The following is a 27,980-nucleotide window of genomic DNA, read 5'->3' on the forward strand; positions in this document are numbered from 1 at the left end:
CCTCTTGGACAGTTCTGCTTTTTGTCCCCAGAGGGAAACTAAATATGTAGAAGCAGCGTTCGGTTTTTATGCTCCACATATCTGGAACAAACTCCCAGAAAACTGCAGTTATGCTGAAACTGTCCGTTTTTTTAAATCAAGACCGAAGACTTTTTTTTAAATAATCAAATTTCAGGCTGTACATTAATAACTTACATTGCACTGTAACTTTTATAAGTCCTGTTTTATCCTAATTTTCCATTTCACTCCTCTTAAAATTGTATTTAAATGTCTTTTTTATGTTGTTTTATGTAAAGCACTTTGGATTGCCTTGCTGCTGAAATGTGCTTAAAAAAACAAAACAAAGAAAAACAAAAATAAAAAAAACACTTGCCTTCAACTTGTTCGTGCACTGTAATGCAGCCAGTGGGCCTTATTTTAGATTGCTTAGCTCCAGTGCCCGTCTGTTTCCACAAACAAAATAACATTTGGTACCAACATTCATGTTCCCATCAGGATGATGTACAAAAACTCTGATTCCTTCACTTTTTATTTAGCACCATCAACACTTCATTTTTATTTGTTCAAAGAATTTGGTTCATGACTACCTGCAAAACTCTCCCCCCCATCAGCCTCAGCTGTAGAGCTGCAACTTGGAAGCAAGACAAGTGAGCTGATTTAATTTTTGACTCACAGGTGAAGTTACTGGTTTCCCTCTCCCTATGTAAATTTAATAATCATAGCAGTAATTAACTTCAACAGACACACACACACACACACACACCTCGTTTTGAGCCAAGGAAAACAATGTAAACACATCAGAAAGATCCGTGAATCTGTCCCATGTTTAAGAAACAAATTCATTTTAATATATACATGTAATACATGAAAATGCATTGGTAAAAAAAATCTTTAAGCATATATAAAACAATATATACTGAAGGAAAAACAAAGATGGCAAATCAAGATTTCAGTCTTATTTACAACACAATTGAGAGTGTTTCTGCCACCATCTGAATAGCCCTAAGAGGGTCCACAATATCTTTTAGCTTGTCCTTTCTGAGAATCCAATCTGGAGCAAATCTGAAAAACAAAAACGATGTCAATTGCCACTTCAAACACATACCAACTGTATATGTCAGACACATACAGTACTGTAAATATATATAAAAATACATACTTTGGCACAGGGCGGGATTTACGAGGCGTTGCTGGAATGAAGAAGCTCCCATTGACTGACGCGTTCATCTTCTGTTTGACAACACTTCTTTCTCTGTCCATCTTGAGTTTGCGAGCAGTGAGGCGGTAAATACTTTGTATCCTATCCAAGACCTTGGGAAGTTTCATAACCTCCTAATGGAAGAAAAAAAATAATAATTGCATTATATTTACAAAGCTATAAAAGCTAGCTATAAAATTTTTACTGTAAAATTTGAATTTGGTATTTAAATTTCAAAAGTTCTTAAATTAAAGAAGCTACAGACCACAGCACGGTGCTGGTCTTGCAGGAGGAGAGCCAGCAGGAAGCAGGCCTTGGTGAAGATGCTGCCACCCTTTTCTGCCACTTTATCCCCTGCCTTCTCCCGATATCTCTGCAGCATGTCCAGCAGCGTTTCCACTGAGTTTTCCACTGAATACACTGCCTCAATGGTCTTGTGGTACTGGAGGGGGGGGCAAAAAAAAAAAAGTGAGTAGAGACGAGGGAAAGAAAGCAAAGTAGGAAGAAGGTACAAATGCTTAATTAAAATCAATAACCACTTGGTTCAGACAAAGCAGAGGGGGAAATTACTGAGATGTCACAAAAATGAAGTCATTTTAGTACTGCTAGAACTGTGGCTTTATGGATAGCAATGTCGGTCAGTAGGTCGGCCCACCACTTTGGTCCATACTGAAATACCTCAAACACTAGTACATCCACTAGAAATATTTAGTGGATGTACTGCCATGAAATTTGGTAAAGATATCCCCAGGTGATGAATCCCACCAACTTTGGTGATCCCCTGCCATTTCCTCTAGCGCCACACCATGAGCTTGTGTGTGCACTGTTGGGGCACCAATTGGGTGGATTGCCAAGAAAATCATGGTCCTGATGCAAAGTCTGAATAGTTTAAAAATGTAATATGACAATTAAATTTGGGAAACAGAGTTTGTTTCATGTCAATCTGCATAGGCAACATTCTCAACTGTTCAAAGTCGTACTAAAATACCATCCAAGAAAAAATGGGAAGTCAACAGCGAAAAAAAAAGATCTAAAAAGGTTAAGGCTACTACCAATGTGTTTTTGCCACACAGTCTAGCTTTTTAGATTATTTTGCAAGTCAAGCAATCAAAGTCCACAAAGCAAAGTGAAAAATCAATAACAAACAGTTGCAAAAGGTTGGTATACCCAAACTTTTGCAAAGAGCAAATATTAGAGTGTTAGAGCAAACAAGAAAACTTTCCTCAATTCAGCTGTTATCAGAGAACCAGACTCATCTCACAGTCTAATCTCTTTTCATCTTGGTTCACTGTCCTCCAGTTTCTTGCTTAGTTTTGAAAACTGTCATTAATGCATTCACCAATAGAACCCAAACCTCGGATTGGAAAACAAAAAAAGCCCCCCACCCCCCCGACTGAATCCTTATTAACAAAATTCGGGGGAGCAACAAATAAAAGAGCAAAGTTAAATTTGATAGAAATAAAAACAAATGATTCAGTTCAGCACGATCGCATCAGAAAACTGTTTTTATTTCCCTATATAAATCATGTTCATTCAACTTAGGTTAACTCCAGGTTTTCCCCCTGGTCAACCACACCAGCTCTGCAGTGGCTCTTAAACCTTCAGAATGTTAACAGTTCACCAAAATTGCTGTACATTTGGACCTGGTCAAGAAAGTGTTTTCTATGATTTGAAAACTTCTAAATTTAAGCTTTTAACACAAAATTGTCTGACAATTACATTTACTGTATCAAAAGGCACTGTTTCTTTGTGAAATTAACTTAGTAGAGGATATGTCCCATTTTATATTAAATAATTTGGAGACTCAACTCCTGTGTTTTCTCTGGACGCTTTCCTCTCGTCTGCCGGCTTGTTCCGGGCTCTTCAACGGCGCTTTGGCACGCGCCCGGCGTGCCCCTCTCCCGGCCACGCTCTAAGAATTAAACCAGCACAATAAAATCTTTGTTTCGCTTGAAGCTACACACGCAAAGTGCCGCGACTTCAGTTTTCCTCAGTTCCAGCAACTTTACTTGTTTTATTTTCTTTCTTTTGTTAAAAGTTATCAGTCCGTTAAGTTACATTGGTCTAATTCAAGAACGACCAAGTTCCCTTTTAAGCTTTTTCGTTGAGCTAACTTCACCGAGGTCAGACCAAGTCACGTGGTCTCGCCAGCAGCAACCAAGGACACCTGAAGAACAGCCGAATTGCCAGACGGAGGACGGCCAACCCTTGAGGGTTTTTCTTCAGACACGGAGAACCTTGGAGAATTCCCTAGCAAAAAGCCAGGAATCGGCAGGTAGCGTGGGACCCGTGCAACAGGCCAAGGCAGGCCGCCGACACAAGCAGTAAGACCAAAACAAAGGGTTGTCCCAGAGTGTTAATATTGTCTTAACTCTTAAACTCATAGCTTACTTTCATTAGTTGCCATTTGAGTCAAATGCTTCCCACAATAGGAACCCCTTCTCATTGTTTAGCCATTTCTCTGTTGTATTTAACCGCAATTTTATATCACCTTAGTTAGTTAATAAATTCACTGTAATCAAGGAATTGTGTGTATTGCCTACTTCTAAGTCCCTGCCAAGAGAATTTACCCTTTAGATATGAGACCGATTGATTTAAGATAATTGAGCGATTATTAACTAACTGATCACTGGTGAATAATTGTATAATTATTAAAAGCTACCTAGAGGTCCGGAGACTCTAGGTTAATAACAACTCCGGTGATGCCCCTGCGAAACGAGAGCTTTTTATGGATTAATAATTTCTGAATATTAAAATTAATCATAATTGGGTATTAATTCTCATAAATCTATTAAAATTCATATGTAGTTTAGACATGCTACATGTTAGATGCAATGTAAATCTTGCACTTTCCCCACATTTTATTAAAAATCTTTATTAGGGGTGGGACTCACCAGAGGCCCCACAATACAATATTGTGACGATACTTATGTCACGATAAGATATTATTGCAATTCCTCCCCCCACCCCTAATGTTTATTGAATCATTTACCATGTTCACCCTAAATGTGAATTGTTTCATTTCTCTAATTCATTCTAATTCTGATTTAGTGTTTTGTCTTCTCATGGATAAAAATGCATACTTTGCAGAATTATCCACAATGATTCACACCACACTGAGAGAACAGGAATCACTACATGAAAAAAACACAGAAATAAAAAGATGTTGACACAGTCTGAACTTGGTTTTGCAGAAGAGAAACTGAGCCCGAACGACAATAAGCTGATTAAAAAAGGAACAGAAAGTCTGTGGGGAAGTGAGACATCAGACGTTATGACATTCTCAGCTAAACTCACTGGCTTTAAATGTGAACTCTACTTGAGTCAGACAAGTTACTTACTAATAAATTTATATTCAGCTTATTCAGCACTGTGTGCAGTATTACTACTGTAACATGGACTATTAAGTAGTAAACTCACGAGAACATAACATTACTATGTAGTTAGTTGTGTACTTACTTTGTTAAGTTAGATGTGAATTTCGATGCTACTCATGTCTGTAGGCCAAATATGAAGCTACAGACAGCGGACAATAAGCTTACCATAGCTAGCCCAGGTGTGTCCACAATAAATCACCTAAAAAAAGTCAGCATTTAAAATGTTGTTTTATGCTTAAGTCGTACAATAACTCAACTGGAAATATAACAACTTGATAAGCTGTCCGAGAAGTTGTTCTGCACAGAATCCTCCATAAAACCACAACTTGTTGTTTTCTGTGAGTTTTTGAGATATAATTTAAGTAGTTGATTTAGGACAGAGCCACACTAACATGAAACAATGTACATTAATTCAGCTCAGGAAACACTTTGTGCTGTACATATAATCATGTAGATTCTTGTTGGAATATGTTAATTTGGGTGTATTTTTTCCCCCAACAAAGCATATATTATTGAGTAAAAAATGCCTTTTCTACTCAAAACTATGTGCATGCTGCTTGAATTTTAAAGTTCAGTTGAGCCATATTCTTTAGCCCCTCAAAGGTTCAGTGTTTAAGTTTTAGTGGCATCTAGTGGAGAGGGTTGCAAATTGCAATTAACTGCTCAGTCACTGCTCACTATGAAAAGCTACGGTGGTCGACACGCTTTATTGGCTCTAATTAATATGCGTGATCCTCCATTTGTCCAAATTTCACTTCTATTCTTACTTCCAACAAACCAGACGACGACGACTACTACTACAACAAAGTAAGTTGTTCTGCGGTCTATGAGGCAAGCAAAGGCTCATTCTAACAACATAATTGTTCATTATGTAATGTCTTTATACACCACTTAAAACATCCATCCATCCATCCATCCATCCATCGTCTACCGCTTATCCTGCGTACAGGGTTGCGGGTGGCTGGAGCCAATCCCAGCTGACTTGCGGGCGAAAGGCGGGGTACACCCTGGGCAGGTCGCCAGTCCATTGCAGGGACACCCAGGGACAGACAACCAGATCCTCCTAAATATTACACACTGAACCTTTAACCCTATATAAAATTTTGTTCCCTGCACTGTGTGCTCATTCACATTCTCAGGCTGGACGCCTTATGAAGGTAGACCGTTATCTAGGGATGAAACGATTACCGGTTTAACGGTAAACCATGGTAAAATTACGGTTATTACCGTACACATTTTAATTACCATGATAACCGAGTACGGTTAACCGCGCTGTAAGTTTAACCACGCTGTTATAATCTCACAGCAAACACTGTCCAGTGTCTCCCAGAAGCAGGCGCGCATGCGCAGAATGCAACGTGTGTTTGTTTGGGTCAATGACACCACGCAGTTTAGTCAACCAACCAGCATATCTAGAAACGCTACAGACTGCTCTGTATTTATGTCAGTTTTTGGGCTCATTGCAGTTACTATCACTGTCTTCTGAAGACTTATTTGTTTTCATGTAATTGTCCACGCGGTCATTGTATTACCTATACAATATAAAATCTTGATAATGCACACTTAGATGATTTTCATGTGTTCACAAAAGGTATATGCTGTTATTTTATTTTTGCAAACAAAATGGCAATTGTCTTTGTAGTTTTCAATATAAATCTTGTTGAAATGGTTTCAGTGTGTGTATCAGTACATTTTAATCTTTTTTGGCACATTTTTACAATACTGTGATAATACTGATAATCATGATAATTTTGGTCACTATAATCGTGATATGAAATTTTCATACTGTTTCATCCCTACCGTTAATGGCAACTTAACCTGAGGGGAAGGACAGCAGGACCAACAGTACCTTTCTACTATCCATCAGGTGAGTAGGAAAAACCAACTGATCACTATATTTCACATCATCTTCAAGTTTCACACCCTGAACATGAGAAGCTTGATTACTTTTTACGACATTACATAAAAAGGAATAGGTGTAGGTTTGTACCTTGGAGAGGTTGAGGAGGATCTGAATGGAGTAGGTGATGACGTCCATGCAGGGGACGCTCCTGTTGCAGCAGCGGATGAGTGTGAAGATGACGTTGGTGGCTCCGCTCTCTACCAGCCGCTCACAGCACTCTGGGGACAGCCTAGTGGCGGTCTCTGTGTATGCACACAACACACAAAAGGTATTCTGTTAGTGCTACTGAAAAGGCTGAAGATGCCTGAGATCATGATCAGTATATTAACCAAAGATACTCCATGTTATTGTCTCTGTGAGGCACATACTTTTAACTGAATTTTAGATTGCACATACTAGACACTGGAAACGTTAACCACATGATGTTGTGAACTCTAACTTCTGCTTTTACAACACGCAACGAAAAACAACAGTAGAGGAACTCTTTCTGCCACATTTCCTTAAATTTTTCCCAAATCTCATGCTAAACTCTTTTGCAGAGGTCAGAATTTCAGTGGGTGCATTTGAGGGTCAAGTGTAATAGCAATAGTAAAACAGACTCAAGTCCCTGAACCTCATACAGTCTGTTAGTAATTCATTGCAACAGTACCAGATTAGCACAGACTCTGTTTAATCTTCTAAATTATGGCCTAGCATTTGTGTAGTCTTATTAGAAAAAGTAGGTTAAGTGGCATTTAGACCAAACAGAGGTAAGGACACGTTACAAAATAACTTCCGCATTATACAGTTAAGTCCAGTTGCTTTTGGTTTAGCACAATATAATACAAGCACTCAAGTTTTTCTGTACATCAGTACAAAATTCACAAAACAATGGATTTTGCGACAACAATATTTTGAAAAAAAACATTGTAATGTCAGATTAAGAATACTGTATCATGGAGAATTAACAAACTACATCCAAAACTGCAAAAATTGGGTGGGAAAAAGAACAAACACACCGCCTTCATCAACTACAACTACTTCCACTCAAGCTACTTTGTGACAAAAAAATACAGCTTGTAGCAGGAAGCTCTAAAGTTAATTCATATGGATGAATTGACATAAAGGGCAAAGCCTTACCCAGGTTTTTTAGGGACTCTAGAATGTAGGAGAAGTGTTTGTATCGAAGGAGGTAGTCTAGGGCAGATGACGTCTTGTTGCACAATTTGTCCTCCTCTCGGACACCAGCGGAGACTTCACGTAAGCGGTGTCTCAACTTCAACACCTTGGGATTATCATTCAGTCGGCGGGAGCGATGTCCTCTCCACAGAGCCTGGAGGGAGAGCAACAGGGAGAAGGAGCAGGGCGAGAAAAGAAAAGACAAATAAAAGGGAAAAAAAACTCAAATTAGTTGCTAATCACTGTTTGCATTACATTGACTGAAATTGTACACCATTCAAACCACGGACTTTGTTATAAATTATGGAAATAACTGTTATCAATATTAAAGAAAATAATTAGATCCCAATAGTTGTTAATTATAAATCATGTTCATTTACCACTGAATGCACAAAAGGAAAATAACTAAATGATCTCCTGAAGGCCAGTATGAACAAGAGGAATGACTACAGCAAAGAAAATGTATTACAATGTTCCTGTGGGCACGTGACTTTGTTGACTTGAAATATTGTGAACCTATCCTTTAAGAGTCATCTGTACTAAATTCACACCGACTGTGGTACCTGAGCTTTGACAATTCCCTGTTGAACCCTCTTTTGGCGCCTAAGGAGGAGGAATTTATGGACGGCCTGCTGGATGACGGCCGCAGCCTTGTGGCGACGCGCTAACCAGCGCTTGACTGCTCTCTGGGCTGTGACAACCTTCCTCCTGTCCTCCAGATATCGCCTCCTCTGCTGCCTCGCTCTCACCCATCGCTATGAAATAAAGCAAGGGAGTAATTGTAAGGAATGTTCACTGATTAATTAAATTAAATTCATCAAAGCACAAAAGTGCTTTTCAGTGACAGATTTTGTTTTGGCTTATGGCTTTGGGGTCTCTGTCACTGTACCTGTATGGTGATGACAGAATGGATTTGTCTTTTGGCCGACTCCAAAGCCCAGTGGGCTCTCAGAGCTCTTTGGATCTTTATGGCACTAAGATGGTGGAAGGCCGCCGATGTAAAACGAAGCCTCCTCTCTGCCATGACTCCCTCTAGTACCTGAAACAGAATGGCACGCAAAGGACATTATACTATACTTCATTCCAAGAAGGCAGTGGTTTCCTTTAAGGAAAGTCTGCTGCGATGGATCACCTGTTTTAAGCAACATTCAGGTCTACCAGGTTAATGAATGCAAACTAAAGGCTGTCTAAATAAAGCCTATTACCTGTCGTCGTGCAGTCCAGGCTCGGCAGTGTGTCTGAAGTGTGATAGCAGCTTGTCTCATTCGGGTGTAGTTGTTTCTCTCCAACCTGCCGAGCTGCACTGCCCGAACCTTCTGCTGAAGTTTCACAGCTGCCTCCCTCTTCCTTTGGAAGATACGCCTGTGCACTGAGCATCTCCAGCACGACTGGATCACAATAGCAGCTTGATTTTGTCGGTTAATGTCCCTCCTGACACACCAGCCTCTAAATGCTGCCTGAAGGATGATGGTGGATTGTTTCATTTTCAGGAACTTTTCTCTGTCTTGTCTTTGAAGAATACATGCTCGATAGTATCTCTGGATGATAATGGCGGATAGACGCATGGCCTGGAATTTCACTTCCTTGCTGTACTTTCTGAATGCAGACTGGATCACAGTGGCGGCCTGATGACAACGAGCAACCTCTTTTCTGACCCGCTGCCCTCTGAACGCTGCTTGAACGATGATAGCGGCGCTGCGCATTTCCAGGTATTGCGTTCTTTGTGCTTTAGCTGCTATGGTAGCCCGATATTTTTGCTGAATGGTAAGGACAGACGATTTCAATTTCAGATATTGCTTGCGTTCGGAGTAGGTTCTGAAAGCTCTCTGGACAACACTGGCAGCGTGATGCCTTTGTCTGAGGATGTGTCTGGATTTCATTCCACGGAACGCAGCTTGTAGATTAATAACAGCGTTCCTAACCTCGTGATAATGTTTTATCTCCACATTTCTCTGTCTCTGAGCTCTAAACCTCTGTTGTAAGACACAAGCTGCCCAGCGTTGTCTCCTGAAGACTAACTGCTGCTTATGCCTCTTGAAGTTTGCTTGAATGACAGTAGCTGCCCTGTGCATCTTGGCAATGTTGGTTCGCACATTATGACCTCTGAAAGCTGCCTGAAGGATAACCGCGAAATGTCTCATTTTTAAGAACTTTTCTCTGTCTTGTCTTTGAAGAATGCATGCCCGATAGTATCTCTGGATGATAATGGCGGATAGACACATAGCCTGGAATTTTACTTCCTTACTGTACTTTCTGAATGCAGACTGGATCACAGTGGCAGCCCAGTGCCAGCGAGCGACCTCCTTTCTGACCTGCTGGCCTCTGCACGCTGCCTGAAGTACAATAGCCGCACTGCGCATTTGTTGGTATTTCTGCATTTGTTCTTTTGCTGCTACAGTGGCCCGATACCTCAGCTGAATTGTGAGAACGGAGGATTTTAAGGTAAGATACTGACTGTGTTCACAGTGTGTTTTGTACGCTCTCTGGATAACACTAGCAGCCCGATGCCTTTCTTTGATGATTTGTCTGCATTTCATTCCACGATATGCAGCCTGTAACATGATAGCAGCTTTTCTGCACTGTTGATAATGTTTTACCTCAACGTTTCTCTGTCTCTGAGCTCTAAACCTCTGCTGGAAGACACAGGAAGCCCAGCGTTGTTTCCCAAAGACTGACTGCTGTTTGTGCCTCTTGTAGTTTGCCTGAATGACAGTAGCTGCCCTGTGCATCTTGGCAATACCACGTCGCTCACGATGACCTCTGAAAGCTGCTTGAAGAACAATGGCTGAATGTCTGGCTTTCAGGAACTTCTCCCTTTCTTTCCTCTGAAGAACACAGGAGCGATAGTATCTCTGGATGACGATAGCAGACAGACGCATGGCCTGGAATTTCACTTCCTTGCTGTACTTTCTGAATGCAGACTGGATCACAGTGGCAGCCTGATGACAACGAGCAACCTCCTTTCTGACCTGCTGCCCTCTGTATGCTGCCTGAAAGATGACCACTGCTCTCCGCATTTGCTGGTATTGTTTCATTTGTGCCTTTGTTGCTACAGTGGCTCGATACCTCTGCTGAAGTTTCACAGCTGCCTCCCTCTTCCTTTGGAAGATACGCCTGTGCACTGAGCATCTCCAGCACGACTGGATCACAATAGCAGCTTGATTTTGTCGGTTAATGTCCCTCCTGACACACCAGCCTCTAAATGCTGCCTGAAGGATGATGGTGGATTGTTTCATTTTCAGGAACTTTTCTCTGTCTTGTCTTTGAAGAATACATGCTCGATAGTATCTCTGGATGATAATGGCGGATAGACGCATGGCCTGGAATTTCACTTCCTTGCTGTACTTTCTGAATGCAGACTGGATCACAGTGGCGGCCTGATGACAACGAGCAACCTCTTTTCTGACCCGCTGCCCTCTGAACGCTGCTTGAACGATGATAGCGGCGCTGCGCATTTCCAGGTATTGCGTTCTTTGTGCTTTAGCTGCTATGGTAGCTCGATATTTTTGCTGAATGGTAAGGACAGACGATTTCAATTTCAGATATTGCTTGTGTTCGGAGTAGGTTCTGAAAGCTCTCTGGACAACACTGGCAGCGTGATGCCTTTGCCTGAGGATGTGTCTGGATTTCATTCCACGGAACGCAGCTTGTAGATTAATAACAGCGTTCCTAACCTCGTGATAATGTTTTATCTCCACATTTCTCTGTCTCTGAGCTCTAAACCTCTGTTGTAAGACACAAGCTGCCCAGCGTTGTCTCCTGAAGGCTAACTGCTGCCTATGCCTCTTGTAGTTTGTCTGAATGACAGTAGCTGCCCTGTGCATCTTGGCAATGTTGCGTCGCTGACGATGACCTCTGAAAGCTGCCTGAAGAATAATGGCTGAACGTCTCGCTTTCAGGAACTTTTCTCTGTCTTGTCTTTGAAGAATACAGGAGCGATAGTATCTCTGGATGATGATAGCAGACAGACGCATGGCCTGGAATTTGACTTCCCTACTGTACTTTCTGAATGCAGACTGGATCACAGTGGCAGCCTTATGCCAACGAGAAACCTCCTTTCTGACCTGCTGCCCTCTGTATGCTGCTTGAACGATGATGGCCGCGCGGCGCATTTCCAGGTATTGCGTTTTTTGTGCTTTAGCTGCTACTGTAGCCCGATACATCCTCTGAATGGTGAGGGCGGAGGATTTCAAGGTAAGATACTGCTTGTGCTCACAGTATGTTTTGTAAGCTCTCTGGATAACACTGGCAGCCTGGTGCCTTTGTTTGACGATCCGTCTGGATTTCATTCCACGGAAGGCAGCCTGTAAGACAACAGCTGCATTTCTCTTGGCACTCAGCGTGTGCATCTCCTCTCTCATTTTCTTGCTGGCTCTGTAACGTGCTTGCAATACATTGGCAGCCCAATGGACCATCTTGTAATAGGTTCTCTGCTGGTACCTTCGAAAATGGGACTGAATTGTTACAGCTGCAGTATGTTGGATATGCAACTGCTTTCTGACCTTATATCCTCTGTAGGCTGCCTGCAGATGGATGGTTGCCCTGCGCTTCGACAGATAGTCCAAGCGGTCTTTTCTCGCCATGATCACTGCTCTGTACTTTTGCTGACAAACCAAAGCTGCTGCCTTGGTAGCTAGGAACCTATTCCTGTCCCGAATGGTGAGAAACTTTCTCTGAATGATTGTAGCAGCTCGGTGCATCTCTGCAATCTTCTTCCTGGCTCTTTGGCCACGATACGTTGCCTGGATGACAACAGCTGCAGATTTTATTGCTCTGTACCTCTGCTTCTGTTGATCTCTGAAAATTTTGGCTCTGTAGTGTTCCTGGATAATGATGGCAGCACACTTGGTGGCGAGGTAAGTCATACGCATTCTGTACATCCTGAATTGAGCTTGGATTGCCCTTGCAGCGTTGGTCCTCTTCTTTAGGTCTTCCCTCACTCTAAATCCCCGGTAGACAGCTTGTATCTTCATGGCGGCCTGCTTTAGCTCTCTGTATTCATTTTTCTGTGCCCTGCAAACTAGAAGAGCTCTGTATCGGCTTTGGATTATAATCACTGCGCTTTGTAGGAGAAAGTATTGTTTCCTACATAAAAACATTTTAACTGAAGACTGAATGACAGTCGCTGCCCAATGCCTTTTCTTCAGCTCTGTCCTAACTCTCATGCCTCTGAATCCAGCTTGGAGTGTAACACAGGCTGATCTCATGTGTAGGTATGCTTTCCTCATCTCCTTTCCAGCAACATAAGCTCTGTAGTGACGCTGTAGGAGTACAGCAGCAGCCTTCTTAGACTTGTACTCTGCTTGCGCTTTGTGCCGACTGTAGTAAGCCTGTATCACGGTTGCACTCTGATGCCACCTTTCTATTGTCTTCCTGTCAGCTCTACCTCTCCAGTTAGCTTGTACAGTGAGAACAGCATTTCGAAGAGCATCATAATCCTTCTTTGTCTTACGAGCCGAAATTGTGGCTCTGTACTTTTGCTGTATCACACCAGCAGCTTTTCTTAAGAGAAGGTAGCGTCTTTGGGCCACATACTTCCTAAAAGCTGCCTGGATCACTGTTGCTGCCTTGTGTTGTTTATTCAGGGACTCCCGAGCCAATTTTCCACGATAAGCTGCCTGTATGGTAATGGCAGCACATTTCATCCTCATATATATTTGCTTTTCCGCGTCTCTTTTCACAGAGGCCCTAAACCAACGCTGGATTATGACTGCAGCACATCTCATCTTCACCACCTGTTTTCTGACAGCATGCCCTCTGAAGGCACTCTGTATGACAACAGCAGAGTTGTGTTGCATCCTCAACAACAGAAAGCAGCGTCTCTGTACAAGAACTCTGTATTGGGCTTGAATGAGCACAGTGCTTGTCTTGATCTTTGTGTATTGCTGGAGGCACCTCTGCATTCTATACCAAGACTGAATCTTTACAGCAGCAGCAGTTCTTTCAGCCATTTTTGTCTCGTACCATTTCTTAAACGCCGCCTGGATCACTTTGGCAGAACGGTTTTCCATTTCGGTTTTCCGGGTTTTCCATCTTCTGTAACCCCTCTGTATTTTCATCACTGCAGTTCTAAGGGAGAGATAATGTTCACGATCGCTTCGTGCAAGAGCCCATGCTCGCGAGTGCTTCTGAATGACTGTTGCGGCCCAGTAGATTCTTCCATAAGCAGACGCTGCCCTCCTCATTCGCCATTGTGCTTGGACAACAATGGTGTAGTATATGAGGCGTTGGTAAGCCCTGACTGCCAAAAACGTCCTCCATTGCGCCTGTAGGGACAAGATAAGAACTATCTATTCAGAGAACGATTACACAAGAAGGCTTTATTATGAAGTAAGTGTCAAAATCACATGTAAATACAGGACCAACATCATTGTGTTGTTGGCCAAAATCTTTTATAACTGGAGTCACTGTCTGAGGTAAGAAAAACAAAAATATCAACAAGTCAAAACCCATCAACACTTGATAATGCTTTCTGATTGTCGAGCAATTTCTACTGTAATGTCTGGTATGTGTGGTTGGGGGAGATATACTCAAACACTAAATGTTTAACCAGTACAACTTAGCCATCATTTACTTTGGCCCCTTTCATTCTCACATGTAATAAACACCTACCTGGATGACAGTTGCTGCTTCATGCTGAAGAGCCCGAAGTTGAGCCTGTTTTTTCAGCCTCAGCCTGTTGCGGGCTACGTAACCCCTCCAGACTGACTGGATGATGACAGCAGATTGAATCTGCCTTTTAGCTCTCCGCTTCTGGAGAAAACTCCTCACAACTACTTGGATCTTCACAGCAGCCATGTTTCTTTCCTGTATCCAAACAACATAAGTTTATCTTATTATTGTTCTTTCAACACAACATGGCCATTTTTTCCTTGTACTGACCTCCAGAACAGGTGCAATGCAACTTTTGATATACCATGCAACAATCATTTTGAAACACCGCATCTTATAATTTTCAGATGGTCAAGAACAAAACTTGAGATTCAGGGTTGATTTTATGCGACTTGTACATAAACATATATGGTAATCACCTTTTAAGCTGATATGGTGAACTTGTAAACAAGCAGTTGCTTATTTACACATCCAGCACTTACAGAGCAATAGCTTTCATTTTGAGTCCTGTCTACCTGATGAATGTAATTCTCTTTTAGCTCAGATTTTGGTCTCCACAAACTCCTTAGGAAACTATCTGGCTCTTTCGGCTGCTAAATGTTCCATTGTAGTTCATGTACCATGAAATAGTCACACAGTGGGGGGGGGGTTCCCGCCCCCTCTGAAAACAGCTGCCTGCTGTGGCTTTTGACAGTGCTGAGACTGACCCAAAACAGTAAAGTTGTGGACCTGAAAGCTGAACAATGACCTGATTATAGATATTTTAAGAAGAGACTTACTCATTTTCAGGTTTGTGGACCTGATTAACCTTTTTTTTTTTTTTTTTTTTTTTTTTATTCATTCTAGCAAAGTTCAACGACTAACTAAAACTTATTTTCAAAGTAATGATTAAATATAAGAAAATTATAAGAACATTTTTTTTATTTATCTACACTTACGTGTCGAAGTCCTTTTATTCAAATATTGTACAGCAGTGACAAAAATTACGTTAATAAAATATAAGATGTCACATAATCACTGCAGTGGTCGCCAAAATACATAAAAAAAAAATAAATCTAAGGATAAAAGTCAGTAAAATACAAAAATAAAGCACAAAACTGACACACACACCCCCCTGAAACAGCAATTGCAGATTTTTGACGTCTTCATACACTCTGACACGATCCAGACATTAGCAATAAAACATGAAATAGCATTAATTAGATTAATAAAACTCCATCAACTTGCAGTTGCACCAAACATTGAATTAACCTTGTAGAGCTTTAGATCTTTCTTTAATCTGTATTTCCTCCAGGCGCCCTGGATGACCCGAGCAGCTCTGGTTTCATTCCGCAGGTCCAGAAGACGAGCACACAAGAAAGAGAGGTAAGACATCACAACCTGGAAATAAACAGATGTGGATGAAGGAAACGATGTAGCTTTTCACTCTGGTCTTAACACCCATCTTCAGGTTGTTTTAGTTTATAAATTTCACTATATTATATCACAAATGGATTTAGAGCAACAATTTTCATAGTGGTGTTGCACAAAAATATATGGACATAGGCCTACTGTGATTATGAAGAAACCCTGCCCAACTAATCTGCATTTGCCTCTTGAAAAACAAATCTGACAAAAACAAATTTGCTGTAGGGGACCTACAGTCTGGTCTCACCTTCTCGTTGGGGATGGTGTTGGACATGTCAGCTGGGTTGATCATAGCAGGAACTCCGCCCAGGAAAGACACAGCAGTGTTGACCAGTCTGAAGTTGTTTTTCTCATTCTCCAGTAGCTCTTTAAATTCCACTGACGGAGAATCTGGGCCTTTTCAAAAATAACAATGATACTGTCATTACAAGTAAATTACGGTCTCTCCAACTTCTTCATAATCTCCTTTGAAAGTCATACATAAAAGTTTACAAGCATGCATTCAACATTTAGGGCATTACATGCCATCCTTCACTTATCTCTAAGAGGAGGTCTGTAATTAAAAATAATAGTCTTTATATCTGTTGAACAGGCAGAAATCATTTTAAGGTTAAAAACATTTTGCATTTGAGTAAAACTTGGCAGTGAATTTATTTTTTTACTTTTAAAGCTATGTCACTGTGCTTTAATAACATTCTCCTAAATGCTACAGACGTCTTATCAAATTCTCTGTTTTCTACACTCTAATGCACAAAAATTGTCTGTGTGATGTGCAAATGATGAATAAACATCCTCTTGAACATTTTTTTTTTTTTTTTTTTTTTTTTTAAGAAGTACATCCAAACAGACAGCTGCACTAAAGAAACAGCATACAGCTGACATGTACCGTTCAAGCCTGTTGGCAAGGAGTCAAAGGAGTTGTCTGAGTCGCTGGCTGAGCAGTTGAGCTCCAGGCGGCCTCTCTGTGAGCATTCGACAGTCTGAGTGGTGCTGTGACTGACAGCCTCTTCTGGCAGGAGACTGGGGTGGTAGTGGTGGATAAGGTAACAGAGGACGCGGCCATCTGAGAACGCCACCGTGAAGTTCTCCACCTGCACAGACAGACGACACACTTCAGTTACTGTTTTCCTAAGCAGGACTTGTGATATAGACAGTTAGGGCTACAGGGCTACAAAAATAAGCTTTAGAACAGCGAAACTGTTGTTTCTTATGCCATGGTAAGATAGAGGTCATAAGGTTATGCTTTGCTACTGTCATGTCAGATTTACAGTCAATACGAGAGAGTTTTTCCCTCAGTTATTGACTTTATATAAGCTACACGGCACAGAGACATTGTATAATTAGAAAGCCATCGAAGATATTATTTTATAGATTATAGATAAAATTTATTGAGAGAAGAATTTTTCTTTTTATCTTTGGTTCTATGGATGGCAATTTCACTCCATCAATACATCGCTCTGGTCCTGCCTGTTATATCTCAACAACTATTGGATAGATTGCCATTATGATTGGAACAGATGTCAGTGACTCCCTGAGGAGCACTACCAACATGTCAAAGATTTAGCTCTCCATCTACTAGATTCATTGTCACAAAAATATCCAGACAATGCATCCAATGACACTGACCCTTCCTGTAGCACCACTGGCAGGTTGACATTTTTGCTTTAGTGCGAAATGTCTCAACAACTTTGGGATAGACATGGAATTTAGTACAGACATTCATGTTACTCACAGGATGAATGCTAATGACTTTGATTGCGGTTTTGAGTGAAAGTCTCAACCACTGTTGAACGGGTATACCAAATTTCATTAATTATCTATGTCCCACTCGAGAAGAAACTCAATTTAGTCATTGCCACCATCATCAGCTCAAAACTTTGTTCAAAGCCTCAGTTTATGACCAAATAACTGCAGCTAATCACATAACTGAAAATAAAAAAAAAGTCAAACTCACGTTCAGATTGTAGAAGTTACACACAGCTCGGACCCAGTCCATCAGCAGGGTAATCTTAGTGCTGCTGTGTTCATACGCCACCCTGGTCTTTGCAGGACTCGGCTGAAAGCCTCGATCAGCCCTCAGAGACGCCAGCCTCCGTTTGGACCTCAAGGTTCTCTTCAGGAAGCCAATTTCCTCCCTCAGCTGATCCTCATCCAAAATCACCTCCACCTTAACAGATTATTTGATAACAGCATTTTCAATCAACTCTTCCTACAGATTAAAACATGACTTACATTTTGTGAACTACCCCTTTGAAACGAAATCGGATACACACATGAAATGCAAAGATGATTTTCCACAAGAGGCTCAGTGTCTTCTCTCTGTGTCCATCCACGATGTCTCTGGAATCAATGGTGGAGCCTGAAAATAAAGATGCAATGCTTAAATACTTTTGATTCACAATTAAAATCCGTTAATTGCATTAAAGTCATTAACTAAGCAAAAATATCTTTAGATTTTCTCTGGTTCATATCATTGTAGATTGAATATAGTTGGGTTTGACCCATAGCTATGCAGAAACAATTTGTCAATTCACCATTTAGTTGACTGACAATCAATTACAAAACAAAGCCAAACAAAGGCTGGTTCCACTGTATCAAATCTGTCATTGTAAATTGAATCTTTGGGTTTTAGACAGTTGGTTGGACAAAAGAGATTTGAAGATACTGTCTCAAACTTTGGGAATTAATAAATTTTTCATCACTACAAATATTGACTGACTGACAATGAAAAGACTGTCAGCTGAATTGTCATCAGACTCTAGACAGCATTACATGACGACATTTCATGATTTAAACGTCAGCGAGGTCTTCTCTTTTTTTGTTATTTAGTTGATAAAGAAGGCAAAGTTTTTGTGTTTAGCAATTTCTTTTATGTCTTGAAATAGTACGTTTCACCCTGGACTGCTTAGTCACTTGTGTGTGTAAAAAAATATATACAATTACACACACACACACACACACACACACACACACACACACACACACACGACAAAGTAACCCAACTTTGTTGTTTTGAAGCTATACAACAACAGCTGTTTGTGATCAAACACAAAAAGGCGTGCTGTGACATAGCAGGTGTTCAAGCTCAAGTGAACGATGTAGTAAATGAACCATGTCCAAAAAAGTGCCACAGTGGTGGAAAATACAGCCCAGTATGAAAATACAATGAATATGTAACACTTCTGTGAAAGAAAAAAAAAAAAAAAAAAAAAAAAAAAAAAAATCACATAGGAACTTAAACACTGAATCACATTTTGTGGAGGTCAAACAAGCTTTCAGGCCGAGCGACTCCCCATTTTGCTGTTTACTCAGGAGAAAAATAGATAATTACCATGTTCATCCTTGAGGTCGACCCCTCTGCTTTTGAGTACTTGCAAAGCCACATCGACGTTGTGGACCTTCTGCAGGCGACTGATAGCTGGCAAACGGAGTTTCACTGACAAACTCCAGTCCTGGATAAGGAGCTCCATCACACGCCTGGAAGCAAACCCCACATGAAAAACATACTTTATAATGCTGATGCATAAGTATCTTTGTTTGCCACCATTTTTGATAACTTTGCTGTTACATGCTGAACTATGCAAGTTATTATTAAACTGACAGGTTTCCAATTACATTTGATCTTTTGCAAGATTTCCACCAAAGATCTTCTAGAAAAGGGTTTGTGTGCTTTTAACAGCTGTTTGGCGTACAGCCCAAAAGTCATGACAGCACCAACAAACATGTATTGCTTACAGACACCCTATGTAGTATTACCAGGCATTTTGCAGTATATTTGACCCTTTAAGTCTGCCTTTTTTCCTGATGGAGGTCATTGTGTTTATTTTTTTTACCTTAAAAAAAAAAAAAAAAAAAATCACACTTTCAGGCCCTTTCACACTTAATCCTTCTAAAGCCAGGGAGAGACCCAAGAAGAAGTCTAGTCTCTGACTGGAGAACAGATTTACTCCACAAGTATCTGCTGGGTCTTCATCATTACATTTTTCAACCTGTATTTATAAATATGACCAGAGACCAATATTGTCACAAGGCAGGGCAGTTAGTGACATTCATCATTCATGCATTCATCAGTGAGAATCCCAGGCAGCAAATCCCCCGTCTGAAACTGCTCTGCTGAACACTAAATCCCTCCCAGCTGCAGGGAAACTGTCGCGTAGTTGAGCCTGACCTAGGAGAAAAGCGAACATCCCAACGGGGATCAGAGCATCACATTAAAATTCACGACGTCTCACTCACACTAGACGAATTCCACATTTCAAGTCAACTGCCAAATTCTTCACAGCGAAGTTGAACTCATCCAGGGGCGTCTGAACGTGGGAGACGGTTAAGCCGAGGTAGCTGAGGTGCCGGGGGAGGATCCCCTCTCCACTCAGGAAGTCCCTGGAGAAAGCCAGGAGCAGGTCTTTACTTGTCTGTTGAAAAACAAACAAAAACATAATAATAGGAGGAAACAGTTCCAAAAAATTAAAAGGGATTTATCAAAATATTAAAACATAGATTAAAATTCAGAAAACAAGTGGGGAATGTGAAGTTTACCACCAATGCACGCTCTCCTTCACCAATACAAATGTAGACAAATGCTGTACACATTTATGATGTTTGGAACCTACAGTCCTAGGCCAAAAAGGAATTCATAAATAATTCTGAGCCTTTATGTTTAAAGTCTGTCAGAGTATGATTTGGTATAAATAACGTGCTGTGCAGAAAACATCCTGTATCCACATCTAGCCTGTGTGGTTCATTTAAAACTACATCTGGTGGATTTTCCTGGTTAGTGGTGTTCTTTTGGGCTTGAATAAAAAAGCTGTCAATCGAACCCTTTGATAGCTTTTTGGTCTTATTCATTATACTAAATAAAATAAGCCTAATTTTTCCTATTAATTTAGCTATAAACGGCATCAAGTATCAAAAATGTGTCCAAGACAAGAAATGAATACTAAAATTAAATAAAAGACCAATGCAAAGTTTATATTGTCATTCATTTCATAAGGCTGTACTTTGGCCTTGTTTTATGTGTTTATTGTTGACGTGGGAGGGCTTTGGCCTACCTTGAACTCTGCGTCCAAGCAGAACAGACAGGGGTTGTGCTCGATCAGCCGAGACTCTTTGGCCTTGTCCAGGAAACACACCAGCAGAAGCAGCTTCTTCAGTGTGAAGCGGGACAGCGCCTCCTCGTGGCCTAACCAAGAAAAGGTAAAGAGATGTAAACACTTGTTTTTTGTAACTACAGATTCTGTGTTTGAAATTAATTCATTTATATTCAACATGTCTTAAATGAATCGAAAATGTATTGCTCTAATAAAAAGACCACAATAACAATCCCTTAAAGTATGTGCTCAGAAGTGGCAAGTGCGATTCAAAGAATTCCAAACTAACAGAAAACCTGGAATTGCTTGATCATTACCTTAAGATCTATAGCAATGGTGGATTTTTGGGAGGGGAGAAACTTTGCAGTATATTCCTGGAAGAATTTCAGGAATAAAAACTAAATTCCAGTAGAGCTGATATGATTAAAAGATTACTCAATCAATCGAAAGAAAATAATTTGAACATCCAAAACAAGATGTTTAAAGATGTTGCCTCAGACTCTGGGAAATTGTGACTGACATTTTTCATGTTTTTCTGGAATTTTATAAACTAAATAAAAACAACAACAGGACGGCAGATTAATCAATAATGAAAATAATGCAGCTCTAAACATCAGGGAATGCTTGATCTTGCAGAATGGGAGATATTATGAAAGTGCAACCCACACACTGCATTATATACCTATAGTTAGTGACAATTTTATTACACATGACTGATTAGACTACAGGCTCTCATTTAGGGGATATCTGAAAATGTCAATAGCAGGAAATTAAAAAGTTCTGTTTATGTCGGTGAAATAATGACAAGAAGTCAAATCATTTAATTAAAAGTTCAACTCCTATCCAAGTTTTTAATTTTATATTTGCATCATAAGGGTTTGTATTTCTGTCAGCTTATGATATGGTAAAAGAGGTTTCGTTTCCGCTAGTGTGGAAAGGGGAAACGCATCCTGAGGTGATCACCCATTCAATGTGCCTTTTTTTTTTGGATTCAAATAAACAAGTAGGTGCCAAGGAAAGTCTCCACCTTAAATTATTCCTGAAATGTTGAAGCTCTGACAGTAACAATGCCACAGTCTCCAGTTAATACAACACAATGAACGATGCTCCAAACTTACCGTCTTTGTAAAGGTTAGGCACTCTTGCGTGTCTGAACTCCGCGGCGATGTCTGGGTTCCAGAGCAGCCGCTGGAGGATGAACATAGCCAGACCCACAGCATCACTGTTGCTCTCCAGTGAAATCAACTCACCGTAGATTGTCTGAAAATAAGCAGCCTTGTGTTTAGCAAGCATAGCGTGGATAGTGAGGCAACAACATAGTTTGGAAAGACAAATGCTAAAAACGCTTGTATCAGAATACCTCAAGCCCAATCCGTAACCACAGCGGATTGTATGAGAGAAGCCAGTTGAGGACTTTTCGGCGTTCACCTAAAAGATGACAAAACAAGAAAATAATGTTAATCTCAGGCTTGTCCGGGGGTTGATAGGAACTTTAGATTTATTTAAAAACCATTTAAAAGCCCAGCACCTGCAGGTTTATTATGTAATATTTATTTACCTATGTCCTTCCAAAGATGGCGGTCTTTGCGGACAAGCAGCCTCTTGGACTCCACCTCCAGCTCAAGCCTCTGAATAGCCTTGACCATGGCCTCAGACGTGAAAAGCTGGCAGGCAGAACGACGGAGGCGGTTTAGCTTCCGTCGGGCCGTGTAGGTGCTAAAAGACATCTCCTCTTTGGTGGGAGCTTTGGGCACACTGAACTTGTCATCACTGCCCATGACAATGGACACAGTGTTCACTAAACAAGAAACAAATGAAAAAGACAATGTTTATGACTTATAAAGTCCGCTGGACAAACATACAGATTGGGTCCACAAATGACCTGGAAGCTCTGGAAAAGCATGATTATTTATATATTTCTGGGAAGCAAACACTACCATCTGTACTCCTGCCTCCTATAAGATTTTTCCCCACATGTTTAAAGTAGTGAAAGCCTGCTGAATGTCTGTCACCTTTAGCGACTTCAGTGTTGACTTTAAAGTCATCTGGGGTGAGGACGTAGTTGATCCACCATGTGAATCCCCTCTCCTGCTTCTCAATCCACCTCTCATCATAAAACATGTTCTTGGCAGCAAACGGCATCGGGTGTCTCGGTAAGGCTGGGAGAATAGAACAAAATGATTTTTTTAAAGATTAACAAAAGCAAAATACATTTTCTCACACACACTTTACAGTGTTCAGTTATCAAATACCTGTTTGTGCTGGCTTAATGAAGGTCAGCTTTGACTGAGCTACAGCAATAACTTTTGCAGTCTTCACAGATGGAGCGCCATATGACTTCAAAGACTGTACACCTGTGAAACAAACAAAAAAGAAGAAGTCAAAATTAGCAGTGGCTTATACATTTTAATGACATCACAGGTTTGAATCTTAGCTTTGCTTTCGTTCAATTATGAATGCACATTAATACCCAATCATCAGACCTACACTACAAGAACAGCAATTAACTCTTATTTGAGAGGTATTCCCCTTCAGAAAGCAATCATACCTCGTGAGGTGAGTTTGGAGTTTGATTGCTTTGCCTGGGCAGGAACCACAGACCTTGCAGTCTTTAGAGATGATGTAGTCATTGAGCGCACTGAGCCTGGGGAAAAAGGGCCTTTTTCAGTAACAGAAACAAGGCAAATTTGTCCAGCTACAGAAGCTGTTCTGAATATGCGACTCCAGGATGTAACTACCTGCAACCATCAGCGAGGATATGTACAGTAATAAAACAGTTTGTGGTACTGTTGAGCACAGAGAGGTGTTTCTGTTAAGGTGCTTTCACACCTGTAGTTTGGTTCATTTGGTCCTGCCAAAGGGCAAAAAAAAAATTATACACTACTGCTGCACGGTTGATGTTCACACTGCAGTTTTGCAGAGAAACCAACTTGCTGATTGGACAGCTTTGGCAACTGTCATCCTGCATCATCAGCACATCATCAGGACCCACATGGGGAAATCAGATTCCACATGTGGGGAAAGAACTTTAATGCCTCTGATTATTGCAGAGATCACAAGTAAAGCCATTATAAGCATTACTAGTGATATTAGATAGCAAAGTGACCACATATTATAGATAATGATGTAGAAAAATGACAAAAAGGAGTACAGTAATGATTCAGGGCTTATTGCTCTGGGGTCTTGTCAAGAAAAAGAAAAAAAAACCTGGTTTATGGAATTAATGAACTGACACAATACACAGAGTACTGGCCCTATTTAACAGCTCTTGACCTGTTAATCAGGGAAAATACTTGCGCTGACATGTATACGTGGTTACCAAATAAGGTGCATAAATATAGGCTATACACGGCTTATACAGATCATTCATAAGATCGCTTCCTGAACACATTTCACAGTCAGCAGATGGATTTATTAGTGGTTATCTTTTAATAATGCTCAGATCTGCCATCACAAAATCCTGTGGTATGTTTGTTTACCAAGTGAACCACGAGTTTGTCTGAAGGCATACCAAAACCATCTCTACAAGGTCTCTTGTTGTCAAGTGCGCTTGTTATGTCAGCTTTTGTGCGATTGTTGCATTCACACCTGTCCAAACAAAACGCACCAAGGGGGAAAATGAATTCTAGTGCGATTCAACCGAACCAAATGAGGCAGGTGTGAAAGCACTCTTAGCTTACCCAAAACAGCTTAACAAAATAGACAAACTTGTCACTTTAAAGCAATACAATTCAACAGCACCATAAGCTGCAGCGTCCAGAATTATAATACAGTTGAATAAACACCTCTTTAACGCAGTTTTTAAAAAATTTAACATTATAACCTTCATGAATGAGGATATATTGCAGGACTGTTGTATTAGACTGCATTAGCTAGGTGTATGAATTAACAGGCCAATGAGTATATATGTCTTGAAGCTTTAATGCACCTGAGTTTACACTGAGTTAAATATTCATGTCTGAAACAGCATATACAGTACTTTTGAAAGTATACTATAAAACACAATGACATCCCAACATTCGACATACACATTGTTCACATCTGCTCACCTGTTGTTCTTGGCTGTTGCCTCTGTGACGCACTTCTTTCCTGGACTGATCTTGGGGGCTCAGTTTTCCCAATTACCACCCTGCTCCTTTTGACACGCTCCGTTTTCCCAGCATCCTCGATGTTCCCGTCACTTTTCAAATACTCCTCACTCTTCCTCTTCTTGCTCTTCACAGCCATGTGAACGGGAAATGAGTCTTCCTTAACAGGTGGAGGTGCTGAAACAGTTGCAGACAAGTGATACACATTGGATGTGGGGCCGAGGTGTAGAGGAGAAGATGAACTCAAGGGCGACGAAGAGGTGACAGCGAAAGTGATGGGTGCGGCGGCTGCAGGAGATTGGGAAGCGACTGAGAAAGAGAAGCGAGCAGGAGCTGTAGATAGAGGGGAGGTGATGGGCGTAGGCGAGTCATCGAGCTGTGGAGTCCGGCTGGAGATTAACCCCTGGGTTTGATGACCATCATCACATGGGGAGCTAACAGCCTCAACGTTTTGCCACCCATCGGTTCCTGTGACTGGGTCGATAACAGGAAGGATTGGAGTGCCTGGTCCAGACTCGCACGGACTGCTGCCGTCAGACAGCTCAAGTGTTCTTTCCAACAGCTTTCGCCTTGACTTCTTTATTTTCCTTCCACTTGAACCACTTGTCTCCACTGTTGGTTTACTCTTGGTCACTGTGGTAGAGGTAAAAGAGGCCTTTTTGACTCTTTCCATTTCCTCAGCCACCTCTGAATGAACAACCTCACTCACAGCCACCTCTGAATGAACAACCTCACTCACAACAATCTTTTTGCTGACAAAGAAAGTAAGTCTCGGCTCATTGGACTCAGACACCTGTGGGCTATCGGGTAATGCTTTGAGGACATTTCGGTCAGGTCCAGAGTCGTGATTCCCACTCTTAGATTCCAGTGAATCTGAAAAGCCACAGCTCGAACTAGTGTCTCGAGGACTGGTGATAATGTGGCTCAGATCAGAGTCAATGAGGGCCAGCGCATCTTTTAAAGATGGAATCGGGGTTCCAGTTAACACTTTGTCAACATTATCAAAATCAGCATGACACTTTATAGCCTCAGAAAGTGGGCTATCTGACTGAATATGAGGCATGAGCTTCTTAAACCTCTCTGGTGTCCCAATAGGTGACAGCGTCCTGTTAAGCATTTTGGTAAGATCTGGGTTTTCAGGTTTGACCGGAAAGAAATCTGGGCTTGCAGACACATTGCCAGAGTCCATCAGCTTTCCGGCTGGGACGAGTAGGACAAGAGGAGAGTTTCCCTGAACATGATGGGTATTCTCGTGGTCCGACAAGGCCAGAGACCGTTGCCTCTGGGTGGAATTCAGGGCCTTCTGCTTCTCTGATATCTGAGGGTCGTCAATGGGACAGCGCTTGGAGAGGGACCTCTGTCTGACAGATTTGCCCTCGTTGAGAGAAGCAAGTGGGCTGCGTGGCTTTTCTCGTTTGTATTGTGGCTTTCGGGACACTTGGAAGGTTTTATTGGCCGCCATCTTCAGTGGTGGTTCTGTTTTCTTTCTCCTGGGTGCAGCTACTTTTTCACCCTCTCTTTTGTTTTTAATTGTGTCCCATAAGCTTTTCTGAAACAGAAAAAAAAAACATACAAGTGTCAAAATTGAAGTATTAGATGTAGCTATTCCAAGTTCCCTGATTATATAATGAGTGAGAACTGTGAAATTACTTGTGTCAGGTTTAACTAAGTACCATTTAGGCAAATTGGGCCTAAATGTAGGGCTTTTTCATGAACCAATAATCTACCAATTACATTTGCAATAAATGGCTTTGTGCATATGACATCAGGAAACAGTTAAAAATACTGATCGGAATTTCCTAGAACTTGAGGTTATGTCTTATTTGAGTGCAATTGCAGCTTTAACAGTCTCTGTATTCAGCTGAGGATTCACCTTTTTCTTTTTTGGAGCTTCTGCTCTCCCCAGCAGAACAGCCTGGTGCTTGAGAACCCCATTGGCGTTGAAGATGATGAGCTCTCTGATTCCACCTTCTTCTGTTGGAGTCCAGGTTACTGTCAAACTGAAGGAACTCTCAGGCTGCAAACACAAAGCACAAGGAAAGATGGGAACAACTGCAATCTTAACAATGAAATGACTCATTAATGATACTATATTAGACATACCCATTCAATCTGGGGGCAGCAGAGAAATAATGTTAACTTCATGTCTGAATTTTGACATAACAAAGCTCCTGGAGCATGCCAGCAGCATGCCTCATGCTCTGTGGGCCAAGACCTTTCTATTAAGTGCGTGAATCGTGTCCCTTCATGTTAGAGAAAATTAGCTAAAAACATACCTGGATCGTGAACGTGCTGTGGTCCACAGAAAAGCCTTTACTCGAGGGGATCTTCTCAACAGTAACCTCCGCGTCTCCATCCTCTGTAGGGTTCTCAATACGCAGAACAGCCGACCTAGAGGTTCCCACCTTTACTGCTCCAAATGTCACAAAGGGAGCCTTTGAGAACTGGATTAAACTCAAAGTCGGAACATCATTCTCCTTGTTAGCGTCGTCTCGCTTTACTGGACTGAAGTCTAGAAATCCGCTCCGTGTTGAAGATACCGTTTCCGACATTTTACATTAAAATAAAATAGCTGTAGCTTAGCTTAATATAAAGCTACATGTTACGTAGTTAGTTAAATGTCTAGCAAACAGCATGCGCTGCAGGTAATGTTGACTGCTTACTTGTTCTGCCCCGATACAAACAAACGTTAAAACACGCTTCCTTCCACTACAGACTGAAAGACGTTCTAATTTGAAAATCTCCCGTGTTGTTTTACCAGCCAATGATCAGCGAGCTGTGGCTACGTCTAGTCCAATGGGTAAAGACAATAGATCGAATCCATACGAATACACAGCTATCGGCCAATCAGTTACCGACTACAGTTTTTAAACTGCCTTAAGACACGCCCATATCCCGAGTGACAAAAAAACGAGGAGGTGTTAATCTGTTTGTTTTTCAAAACCACTAAAATCAAAGAAACAACAAATTTATCCCCTCACTTATTTCGCTCAAACTGCACCTAAACAGAAAGTAATGCTAACAACAAAATTAACTTTTCGTAGAGCCCACGAGTAGTTTACATGTCTCCTCTAATTAAATCAGATTGTGCTCCAAAGGTTTACTACCTTGAGTGATATCTCTGTCTATATAAATGATCTTTGCTTCAAT

The 27,980-nt window shown here is 41.1% G+C and overlaps 1 protein-coding gene across 2 annotated transcripts; it reads right to left on the reverse strand.

Moving 5' to 3' along the window:
• Positions 1–801: 801 nt before the first annotated feature.
• On the reverse strand, positions 802–27,530 carry aspm (assembly factor for spindle microtubules). 2 transcript variants are annotated; one of them, XM_046049534.1, is made up of 27 exons: positions 27,107–27,530; positions 26,704–26,847; positions 24,792–26,379; positions 23,291–23,386; positions 22,995–23,096; positions 22,755–22,901; positions 22,301–22,540; positions 22,103–22,170; positions 21,861–22,002; positions 20,704–20,834; positions 19,892–20,067; positions 18,987–19,132; positions 17,929–18,014; positions 17,610–17,822; positions 16,542–16,746; positions 15,903–16,051; positions 15,500–15,628; positions 14,249–14,443; positions 10,726–13,902; positions 8,842–8,973; positions 8,526–8,675; positions 8,200–8,391; positions 7,598–7,790; positions 6,566–6,720; positions 1,464–1,640; positions 1,160–1,332; positions 802–1,062 (listed from the first exon to the last, which is right to left on the reverse strand). In XM_046049534.1, exons 1-27 carry the CDS (start codon positions 27,380–27,382, stop codon positions 960–962), a joined length of 8,685 nt encoding a protein of 2,894 aa, XP_045905490.1. In that variant the 5' UTR covers positions 27,383–27,530; the 3' UTR covers positions 802–959. The 2 variants fall into 2 exon arrangements, with proteins under 2 accessions (XP_045905490.1, XP_045905489.1); XM_046049533.1 differs by having other exon boundaries at positions 8,842–13,902.
• Positions 27,531–27,980: the final 450 nt, after the last annotated feature.

This window comes from Micropterus dolomieu, linkage group LG05 (assembly GCF_021292245.1).
Source record: "Micropterus dolomieu isolate WLL.071019.BEF.003 ecotype Adirondacks linkage group LG05, ASM2129224v1, whole genome shotgun sequence".
NCBI classification, from domain to species: Eukaryota; Metazoa; Chordata; class Actinopteri; order Centrarchiformes; family Centrarchidae; genus Micropterus; species Micropterus dolomieu.